At 44.6% G+C, this 12253-nt stretch overlaps 1 protein-coding gene across 3 annotated transcripts in view; it reads right to left on the reverse strand.

Moving 5' to 3' along the window:
* Nucleotides 1–406: 406 nt before the first annotated feature.
* Nucleotides 407–12253, reverse strand: part of snx19a (sorting nexin 19a) — a 36829-nt gene continuing 24982 nt past the window's right edge. For 2 of the 3 annotated variants that reach the window (XM_071371316.1, XM_071371315.1), the window contains exons 13-15: nt 2399–2583; nt 1251–1338; nt 407–1076 (exon numbers count right to left, since the gene is read on the reverse strand). In XM_071371316.1, coding sequence (XP_071227417.1) covers nt 947–1076; nt 1251–1338; nt 2399–2583 — 403 coding nt within the window. In that variant the 3' untranslated portion in view covers nt 407–946. The other variant, XM_071371317.1, reaches the window with a different exon arrangement.

Here is a 12253-nt window from a genome sequence, read left to right on the forward strand (position 1 = left end):
AACTTGGCCGTAAGTGGATCTTCCAGCAAGACAATAACCCCAAGCACACATCAAAATAAAACAAAGAAACGGTTAATTGGCCAGAAAGATCAACATTGTGCAATGGCCATATCAGTCTCCCGACTTGAAACCCATTGAAAACATGTGGTTTGAATTGAAGAGGGCAGTCCATAAGCGCAGACAAAAGATATCAAGGATCTGGAAGGATCCTTTTAAAAGGTTCTGTGCTGTGATCCTTGCAAGGTGAGGTATTGAATGGTATTGAAAACAGGGGTGTCAATGATTTCGACCCCCACCTTAAAATGTATATATTACTTATGAAACAAAATCTCTTTCTCTGAGCAATTGAATTAGTATAAAATAATATAATTTCCCAATTATTTATTTGCATAAAATATACAGTAGCTCAGTATTTTATTTATTTATTTTATATAGTCATTTTTGCTCATCTTTATCAAGGGTATCAATAATTTCAGACCCCACTGTATATCTATTGATATCACAAATACTGCATTTTACATATAAATAAATAAACACATCAAATAATTACTGCATATACTGTACATACATATTTACATAAATGTGTTTCACTACACAAGCATCTAATTAAAACACAATATTAGCACAATCACCAACACAGTGCCTTCAGAATACATTCAATCAAGTGTCATCAGTCATTTTAGAGCGTTGCCTATAAAGTGTAAGGAGTTCAAGAGCCCATTTCCCAGCCCTCCCACCCCTATCTCCCCAGCCCGTTTCCTCCTCCCAGCGTTCCTCGCCTCTCTTCTCTGACGTCATGAGAAGCTCCAGTAAAGCTCTGGTCCCATTCTGATGAACCCAGCAGGACCGTGGTTACCATAGTGATGAGCCAGCCAGGATGGGAGGGGGTAGAGGGTAGTAGATAGTGACAGGGGAGCAGAGAGAGGGGTTGTGTGTTGGTGTGTCGTCAAGCTGAAGCAGAAAGCCTCTCTTCGTCCCCAAAGAGACTGTGTAGTAGAGATCTCTGAAAGCCTTCCTCTGAAGACTCTGGAATCAGGAACTCCAACAGCAGGTCACATATACAGTAGATCAGGTGCCTGTAGAGTCACCCAGACACAGAGAGAGGGGAGAGGTTACCACAGGTCAGACTGAAGTTGACATGGATCAAACGCTCAATGTTTGGTCTGTATGTGACATTGACATTTTAGGTTGAACAAACCTACTGTACATGCACACCAACATGCTAAAGCCAGTGATGATAGGGGGCTCACCGGTTGATGTTAGGGTCCTGCAGAGACGCCAGTGCCATATCCCAGCTCACCCTGTACTTCTCAGAACCCAGCATGTCAGCAATCAGGTCTACACACACACACAGACACACACACAGATTAAAATGGCAATAAGGGGACAGTACAATGACCTAATACACCCGTGGTTCCCATACAGGTAGCCTAGCGGGGCGGCAGGTAACCTAGCGGGGCGGCAGGTAGCCTAGCGGGCCGGCAGGTAGCCTAGCGGGGCGGCAGGTAACCTAGCGGGGCTGCAGGTAGCCTAGCGGGGCTGCAGGTAGCCTAGCGGGGCGGCAGGTAGCCTAGCAGGGCGGCAGGTAGCCTCACCCTGTACTTCTCAGAACCCAGCATGTCAGCAATCAGGTCTACACACACACACAGACACACACACACACACATTAAAACGGCAATAAGGGGACAGTACAATGACCTAATACACCTGTGGTTCCCATACAGGTAGCCTAGCGGGGCGGCAGGTAGCCTAGCGGGGCGGCAGGTAGCCTAGCGGGGCGGCAGGTAGCCTAGCGGGGCGGCAGGTAACCTAGCGGGGCTGCAGGTAGCCTAGCGGGGCTGCAGGTAGCCTAGCGGGGCGGCAGGTAGCCTAGCGGGGCGGCAGGTAGCCTAGCGAGGCGGCAGGTAGCCTAGCGGGGCGGCAGGAAGCATAGCGGGGCGGCAGGTAGCCTAGCGGGGCGGCAGGTAGCCTAGCGGGGCGGCAGGTAGCCTAGCGGGGCGGCAGGTAGCCTAGCGGGTGGCAGGTAGCCTATCGGGCGGCAGGTAGTAGTTGTGTCGGCAGTGCAGACACTGACCTGGAAAGAGTTGTGTGAGGTAGTGCAGACACTGACCTGGTAGTAGCTGTGTGAGGTAGTGCAGACACTGACCTGGTAGTAGCTGTGTGAGGCAGTGCAGACACTGACCTGGTAGTAGCTGTGTGAGGCAGTGCAGACACTGACCTGGTAGTAGCTGTGTGAGGCAGTGCAGACACTGACCTGGTAGTAGCTGTGTGAGGCAGTGCAGACACTGACCTGGTAGTAGCTGTGTGAGGCAGTGCAGACACTGACCTGGTAGTAGCTGTGTGAGGCAGTGCAGACACTGACCTGGTAGTAGCTGTGTGAGGCAGTGCAGACACTGACCTGGTAGTAGCTGTGTGAGGCAGTGCAGACACTGCTGCCTGGTCTCTTCTCTCTGGATGAGGCTGCGGTCAGGACGGGGCCCATCAGGGAGGACACCCCCGGGCCACACTGCCTCCTGCATCACCTGGAGGTAGATCACCCAGCAGGGAGCACTGGTCAGGTGGGCCATGCCCACGTCCAGCCACCTGGAGGGCAGGGATGGGGGTGAGGATAGACAAAAGCAACATGGAGGTCGGTAGACATATGTATACATGCACGTACATACACAATAGGGTGAGTCAAAAAGACAAGAGACGTGACATACACTGAGACACACGCATGCGCACACACACACATAAGAAAAAGACACAAAACAATTGAGGACAGAAAGGATATGCAGAAGTGCATGCATACGTACACACAGTGAGCGGATTGTACAGTACATTCTCAGGTTAGCGGTTTTCATGATCAATCTTCTGGAGGCAGCTCTGCAGAGTGGTCACTAGCTGGCAAAGTCATGTCATCAAATCTGATTTTATACCTAACCTTAACCCTAACACACTGCTAACCTGAATTCCTAACAGCTGATTCATGCTTGATCCAGCAATGCTGTCCGGAGGCTCCGTATGGAGGGTGTGACGCAATCGCGGAGCCTCGGGAAGCTTGTGGAAGCCAAATCGTGCTCCACACCACATCGCCGTGCTCTCCCAAACTTTGTAACAATGCAGAGGGCTCCGTGTTGCTCCGTATTGACATGATTGGTTGACGGTAGATGGGGCCGGGAGGTCCTGTATAAACACAAACTCACTTCCTTGACAACTTCCTTCACAACAGCTCTGCGAAGCGCAAGAAGTATGAAGGCCTTGACTTCTGCAGAGGCCGTATCACCATAAATGCTGTATGCGACGCCTTTCATCCTAATATTAAATTAAGACCAAAAATCTCATAATTTTGTTCATGAATTTACAATATAGACAATTTGGACTTTGCAGCTGGCCTATCTTAAAACTTCTCTGCGCTACGGATCCCTTTAGCGGGATCATTTTCCTAAACAACCGCTGAATTGCAGGGCGCAAAATATTACTAAAAATATTTATAATCATGCAATCACAAGTGAAATATACCAAAACACAGCTTAGCTTGTTGTTAATCCACCTATCGTGTCAGATTTTGAAAATATGCTTTGCAGCGAAAGCAATCCAAGCTTTTGTGAGTGTATCAATCAATGCTAGAACAGCTAGCCCCAAATTAGCATGGTCACGAAAGTCAGAAAAGCAATAAAATGAATCGCTTACCTTTGATAATCTTCAGATGTTTGCACTCGCGAGACTCCCAGTTACACAATAAATGTCATTTTTGTTCGATAAATATTACTTTTATAACAAAAAAACGCCATTTGGGTTGCGCGTTATGTTCAGAAAACCAAAGCCTTGTTCCGTTTGACAAATTCCAAAAAGTATCCGTAATCGTCGTAGAAACATGTCAAATGTTTTTTATAATCAATCCTCAGGTTGTTTTTAACAAACATAATCGATAATATTTCAACCGGACCGTAACCTATTCAATAAAAGAGAGAAAGAAAATGGAGAGCTACCCCTCTCGCGTGCAGGAAGTAATCAAAGGACACCTGACTAGTTTTGAAAAATCTCGCTCATTTTTCAAAATAAAAGCCTGAAACTATGTCTAAAGCCTGGTCACAGCCTGAGGAAGCCATTGGAAAAAGAATCTGGTTGATATCCCTTTAAATGGAAGAAAGACGGGCAAGGAAACACAGATTTAAAAAATAAAGAAATCACTTCCGGGTTAGATTTCCTCAGGCTTTCGCCTGCAGAATCAGTTTTGTTATACTCACAGACAATATTTTGACAGTTTTGGAAACTTTGGAGTGTTTTCTATCCTAATCTGTAAATTATATGCATATTCTACGATCTGGACCTGAGAAATAGTCCGTTTACCTTGGGAACGTTATTTAAAAAAAAAATAATAATCTGACCCCTAGCGTCAACCCAGTTTGTATTGTTCTAGGTTGATCTAATTACGTGTTTAAACTGTTTAGACTTCCTGCTCTCGGGCTGTAAAACAAGCCTCTTATCCACAGTACTACAGCCTCTTGCTGCTCTTTGAGCTCTACTGGAAGAGGACGACGACAGCTCTCCCTCCCTCTGTGTACTCTCTGTTTAGGGCCAAATAGCATTCTAGTTTGCTCAGTTTTTTTGATAATTCTTTCCAATGTGTCAAGTAATTATCTTTTTGTTTTCTCATGATTTGGTGGGGTCTAATTGTGTTGCTGTCCTGGGGCTCTGTGGGGTCTGTTTGTGTTTGTGATCAGAGCCCCAGGACTAGCTTGCTTATGGGACTCTTCTCCAGGTTCATCTCTCTGTAGGTGATGGCTTTGTTATGGAAGGTTTGGAAATCGCTTCCTTTTAGGTGCTTGTAGAATTTAACGGCTCTTTTCTGGATTTTGATATTTAGCGGGTATCGGCCTAATTCTGCTCTGCATGCATTATTTGGTATTTTACGTTGTACACTGAGGATATTCTTGCAGAAATCTGCATGCAGAATCTCAATTTGGTGTTTGTCCCATTTTGTGAATTCTTGGATGGTGAGCGGACCCCAGACCTCACAACTATAAAGGGCAATGGGTTCTATAACTGATTCAAGTATTTTTAGCCAGATCCTAATCGGTATGTCAAATTTTATGTTCCTTTTGATGGCATAGAATGCCCTTCTTGCCTTGTCTCTCAGATCGTTCACAGCGCTCGCTCTCTCTCCGCTCTCTCTCTCTCCGCTCTCTCTCTCTCGCTCACTCTCCTCTCGCTCACTCTCCTCTCCGCTCACTCTCTCTCTCGCTCACTCTCTCTCGCTCTCTCCGATCACTCTCTCTCGCTCTCTCCGCTCACTCTCTCTCGCTATCTCCGCTCACTCTCTCTCACTATCTCCGCTCACTCTCTCTCCATATCTCCACTCACTCTCTCTCGCTCTCTCCGCTCTCACTGAACGGGGAGGGGGACATTAATAAAAGCTAGCAGGCTCAGTGACATAATGCCCATGGCATTCTAATATGGGCCATCGTACGTACACTATGTAATGTTGTGTGTTTGAATGACTGTGTATCTCTACGGCAATCCATACGTGTGTGTCTAAATGACTGTGTATCTCTATGGCAGGTGGTCTGTGTAGTATGGAAGGATTGTCTATAGGCACATGGCTTGCAATGGGGCATAATGACACACTCAATACAGCCTGCTGGTCCATGGCTGTATAAACCTGTGTAAATATGTGATGCATGGTAAAAGGCACACTTTGGATTATCTTAATTCTGGCACACTTTAGGAGAATGTTCTGAGCACAGAGGGCTATACCATCCATACTAAGTTTATGGAGGACTATTTATACAGTTTCTGAATCTTTTTTATACAGTTTATCGATGAATAGGAATTTTTCCTGTCCTGATTGATAACGTATCAGTGACCCTTTGCCCTCGTCTGCAGTATTGATCTGATGGCTGGGCTGAATCATGAGTGATGCTCTTGTCATCTGTCTGAGCATGCACGCTTTCTGCCCAGAATCAGATGAGATTGCTAGGAGTGCTTTGCATGACTGTGCTCTACAGTATGTCCAAGCCAACAACACAGGACCACAAAACTGGAGGCCCCAAGTTAATGCGTTTTGATCTATCATAAGTCACTTGTTGCCAATCATATTTAAATAAAAGAATCTGTCTGGTCCCCAGACACATAAAACCTCATTTATCTTTAAGAAGATGCAGTCATGTAAGCATGTTTTTAAGATGTCTTTCTTTACAAATAGCGATATGAGAATAAATATCTACCATAACGCATTTTACAAGAAATCTGCCAATATATTGTATATCAGCCAACTGAATAGAAGATAAGAACCCCAAGAATCCCTTGTGCTGTAGTCTATTCATGTCAACAGCATAATTCAGATAAGAAGAGATTCCTTAAAATATTCCGATGATGGTGAAATGCTTCATAATGTTAGGATATGCTGCCTAGCAACAAATACCATTCTCTTTAAGATGCTGTTTTTTATACCACAATTGCACAATTTGTACACAGAAATACTTTTCATGACAACGTAGTGTTTCCACACACTGTTAAAATGAAGTGAGCAACATTCAAACTAGTGGCAACTGAGCTGCCACCAACTTTTAACAGGGCACATCCATTTGGCCATACAGGTGAAGGTGTTCACATTACAGTCAGTTTGTATCTCTGATAATACGGCTATGTGGTTCAAATTGCTGTGGTTCTAATCTCTCATGGAAAAATTCTGCGTGTAAACCGAAATAATCTGTCGGGACTGACAGAAAAAGAGCAGCAGTAGTTCTGGTGTTTGGGTTTTTCATCTCTGGTTATTTGAACAAATCATTTTGCAGGTGTTAGCATCTTTCGAATTTCGGAAGGGGACGGAACATTGGGCCGTAACTTACAAAGAGAAAGGGGGGAGCTCCTCATTCCGGTTCCACTCTTTGTTCTAGCATTTCTTGATATCTTCTATTTACATGTGACACAGAACTTAATCGAGCAGCTGACCAATTACATGAGACTTTAGTTCTGGGTTAACCAAGATTACTTTGGGTGGAAGGCTGTCTACAGCCAGGATGACTACAAGTAGATACCAGATGTTAATGTCTCGGTGATGTCTTCATAATTACACAATTTGTAAACAAAAAGGTACTTTTCATAATAATGTCCTTCCGCGCATCTATTTGCACAGGTAAAGGTGTTTACTGTCATTGCATCTGTCTGATAATACTGTACAGACTCTGTGGTTGAGACAGTCTGCAGGATGACTACTACTAGGAAATGTCTCTGTGCCGTCTCATCTCTCCCCTGCCTCTCTCCCCCCACTGGTTGTGTGAAAAGACACACCTCAGCAGCTCATCATTCCCAGTACAGTCGGGACTTTCCCAGCAGCACTGTGTCTGGTCTGGAGGTGAAATCTAGCCCCATTGTCGGGCTTCTGGCTTGTATGAACTGGACGGACTCCTCTCACTCGAGAATGGGTTGGGCAGATAGAGAGACACAGCCCAGGCATCCCGTCTGTTGAAAGTACCTTGAAAATTCCAAGTCACCTGTGGGCCAGCCCCTTGTGTGCAGTGCCCTTTGACACCTAAGGGTTGCACCAGTGATAACGCAGGGGCCTGATGTAAGAGTGAATCGAATGGAGCCCTGCTCTGCTCTGCATTCAGCATTATGAACCCAACCCAACCCCATGGCTGACCTAAACCACCTGCTCATCTCACACCCAAATGCAATGGCCTGGTGTCTGATGTCATATCCTGTCACAGAACCCAGTGCAGTGGTGCAACAAATATATTTATATTTTTACATTTTAGTCATTTAGGAGACACTCTTTTCCAGAGCAATTAGGGTTTAGTGACTTGCTCAAGGGCACCGACAGATTTTTCACCTAGTCGGCTCGGGGTTTCGAACCAACACCTTTTGGTTACTGGCCCAACACGCTTAACAGCTAGGGCCAGCATATGGCTAGGACTAGGTCTAAGGCATGGAATATAAGATTCTGACATAAAAGCAATGGAAATTGCAAGGGTAATGCTTTATATGCCATTCAATATTCAATATCAAGTAATTTCATTCTGAAACTCCAAACCTTCCTCAATGTTCTGTGGCCATACTTCTACAGATGTGTGCTGCCTCCTAGCGTTAGAAAGTGACATTGCGACAGGAACTTTATGGATCCAAGTGCAGGTACTGCAGACTGTAGTCTGTACCTGATTGATGATTGATATAATGTATTTAAGTGTCATACACCTACTGGTGCAAGGCCCACATGGGACACCACAGAACAAAATAACATTTGACAAATGAAATGCATAAAATAATCATGGCCAGTACAGCGACCATCGAGCCACACTACACAAACAGTACATTTCTCCTTCTCCTCCAGGCATTATGAACAAACTCAGCCATCTCAAACACGCCCTGTCTGGGAAAAAATTCTAGCCTCTGTTCATCCTGTAACCGGAATACTTCAGTGTTATCACAAATAGTTTTTTCTTCAGACAGTCATACAGAGGGCAATAAAACCTCTAAATGGATTTAGTTTTCGATTTCCCCGAGATCACATAGTAGGCAAATTCTCTCCTCTACAGACACTCTGTTAAATCTACCCGTATCTATAGCCAGAGGGAGGGTGCTGGATCAGAGTTGTGCACAAACTGACTTTTTGTTAGAATCAGGTAAGCATATGGTTCAGGGCTGTAGTTATTTTTGATAAGAGTGTACGTTCTAAGTTTAGGTTTAAACCAAACATCAACTGCCCATTTTTCCTTGTGGATCAGAAAAGGCTTGTCCTTGATTTGGTTAACACCACATGGTCATATGTTCCTGGATATATACTGCAAATCAGTTTCACAAAAAATAGATAACAATTATCTAGCCCACAGATAGTTATGAGTAAGGTCCCACCTTGTTTTGGGATTATGTGTCTGTTTCATAGATGTAACATGTCACCTTTTTGCCTAACCACACATGGTTCTCAACCCCTATCACAGATGGCCAGGTTTGGAGTCAGTTTGTGCACACCAAGAAAGCAGTGGATTGCTCTGTTTTGAACATTGTTACAATTAGTACCCACTTTGGAACCCCACACCCCAGTAGCATAGTCCATCACTGGACACACACAAAATGTATACGGCCGAGAATAAGCACGGACCCTAAGTCTCTGCCTGCAGAATCTGCCTGTGATCTGATGCCATCTTCAAAGGTCATGTGCTCATCCAGAGTGAAACCAAGGTATTTATAGAGCCCAGTGTAGAATAATGGGGTTGTACCAAAACAAAAGTTATGTGCACTTCGCTGCACGCCCTTCTTTCTGAAATTAACAATCTGGGTCCTCTCCTGATTTATCGCTAGTCTCCAGTTAGCACACCATAAACTAACAATATTCAACATATTCTGGGGGTCATCTTCGGTCCCGGTAAGGAGAACTACTTCATCAGCATATACAACAAGATCCCAGGAATATATCCGCAACTTTAACACCAAGTTTAGCATGTTTGATTTGTAGGGCTAAATCATTAACATGTAGTGGGAAATAAGTGGGCGAGAGTACGTCTCCCTGTTTTACACCGTAAGGGGTTGGAGACCCGACAGTCCTGAGGTCATTGACCTAAACACAGGCAACTGAAGGCCGATAAAGAGCTTTGATGGTATCATAGAATCTTCCGTTAATTCCCATTTTAATGTGTCTAAAAGCAAGAAGGTCTCTTCACCCAATTAAAAGCCTTCTGAAAACCAATAAAACAGGCAAAAGTTGTCTCTCTCTCTTGAATTCTAGCCAGGATCACTGTGGAGACAGTATAGATATGGTCTATACACGCCCTGGCTTTCCAAAAGCCATTTTGTTCATCAGCAAGCTGACCAGACAGTTTTAGGTACAGCTGCTATGAACAATCACTGGCTTCCTGCTTCCAGCCAAGGTAGAAATAGGCTATATCCGAAATGGCACCCTATTCACTACGACCTACATAGTTCACTATTTTTGACAAGGGCCCTTTGGGGAATAGGGTGCAATTTCAGACCCAGTCATAGTGTAGCTTCTGGCCGAGCTAACAGGCCTCAGCTCTTCCGTCAGCATACTGATTCTCCAAGCCTGGGCTGCCTGGGACACAGGAACCTTCCACGAGCTGATTAAAATGTGGACGCCATTCAGGAATCGCTCACTTACTGAGAAACGGGCTCGTTGCTGCTAACAAAGGAAAACTGCCCAAAAGTAGTCAACAAGACAGGACCATACTGCAGTTATTGTGCCCTAGGTGATGCGTTGGGCTGACTGCACCTCCCTCTGGAGAGCCATGCGCTTTTGGGCGGTGCAGTTACCATACCAGGCGGTGATGCAGCCTAACAGAATGCTCCCGATGGTGCATCTGTAGAAGTTCGTGAGGGTCTTAAGGGCTATGCCAAATTTCTTCTGCCTCCTGAGGTTGAAGAGGTGCTGTTGTGCCTTGTTCAACACGGTGTCAGTGTGGTGGGACCATTTCATGTCCTTGGTGATGTGCACATCAAAGAACTTGAAGCTTTTGACCCTCTCCACTGCGACCCCACCGATGTGGATAGGGGCATGCTCTCTCTGCTGTCTAGTGTAGTTCATGATCAGCTCCTTCATTTCTTTTAAGTTGAGGGAGAGGTTATTCTCCCGTCACCACTCCTCCAGAGCTCTAACCTCCTCCCTGTACGCTGTCTCGTTGTTGTTGGTGATCAGGCCTACCATTGTTGTGTCGTCAGCATTCTTGATTCTCTCTATGTCTCTCGGTCTCTCTCTACATCCCCATTTGGCCAAATGGTGGTATTGTGCCTTGACCACCATACCTGACCGGCTTGACAGCCCAGTTCAGACAGAGGGCATGGTGAAGAGTTTCTGTAATCTAAAATGGTAGCAACCTGTCTACTTGTCTAGTTTGTGTGTGTTTGTCAGAGTACAGGTGCATCAAAGCCGGGAACGAGCGACTGAAAAACAGCTTCTATCTCCAGACTGTTGAACAGCTATCACTAGCCGGCCACCACCCGATACTCTGCCCAGCACCTCAGACTGCTGCCCTATGTATAGAGAGACATGGTCACTTTAACAATGTTTACATACTGTTTTACCCACTTTATATGTACATACTGTATTCTCGTCATAGCTCATCCTGTATAACTACTGCTGTACAGACCTTTTCTATTCATATACTGTCCATACACACACCATTTATATATATTTATATTACGGACTCTGCTATTGCTCTTTCTGATATTGCTTGTCCTGAAATTTATTTTTTGGGCCCCATTTGGGCCCCATTTGGGGATTATGTGTGTATTTTTATTGTATTGCTAGATATAATTGCACTGTTGGAGCTAGAAACATACTGTAAGCATTTTGTTGCCTGCAATAATGTGCGTGCCCACGAGATTTGGTTCTGGGTCCTGGGATTACATAAAATAATGAACATGAACTATGAGCTGCATTTCACATCCCAGGGTTACATTAGTTTCAGAATCAAATATTTCAAGTTAGAGGTCATACTGAAAAGGTTTTAGGCATCTTTCATCCTGAAAGATCTTTCATCCTATCATTATCCTCTTCATCATCTTCAAATTAGCAAAGCACCACCACATTCTGATCGAGTCTGACTGACTACCTTCGTGGACAGACCTAATCAACTGCCATGTTATCCCTCTCCAATATAAGGTCTTCCCAAGTCATTTTAGGTCAAATATTTATGTAAATGTTTTCACATGTCAACTTCCTCTGCATGTCTAAATCTTTTAATGTGTCATGCTGTTGTTTCCGTGTGTCTGGCCAAATAAAGTATCGGCTTGTTAAAAAAAACTATTGGAGGGGGCTGGGGTCTAGTTCATGCACAGAGCATACTCTTTCCATATCACTGAAAACATCCAGTACCCCAGACTTCGACGTCAATCCCTGGATGCTGAGATAGTAAATTCACAGGAAAGATATGGCTATACAATAACTACATGGCATACGGGTGTCTAGACTAGAGCGTTTCATTTTTCACCGTTTTGTCGTGGAACCATTGATCAACTGTCTTGCTTGTTATAAGAGTTGAATCTATTGCAGACACAGAACTCTGCAATACAAGTGCTCTTAGTTCAGATGAATCTAGATATAAACTCAACAGCGAACAAGGATTGGACAAAAACAATACGACAAGTAATACTTCATTTAAAGAAAGGGCATGAAGACAAGTCCATATTTGGGTACATGCAGAGCCTTTGTCTGTCTGTGCTTACTTGAATGGCTACAAAACACATCTAATGACAGATTATCCTAGGAATGTGACTCAATGTTGCACTTGTAGCTCTGTACATGATCAGATCTATCTGT

Source organism: Salvelinus alpinus, chromosome 28 (genome assembly GCF_045679555.1).
Source record: "Salvelinus alpinus chromosome 28, SLU_Salpinus.1, whole genome shotgun sequence".
NCBI lineage: Eukaryota > Metazoa > Chordata > Actinopteri > Salmoniformes > Salmonidae > Salvelinus > Salvelinus alpinus.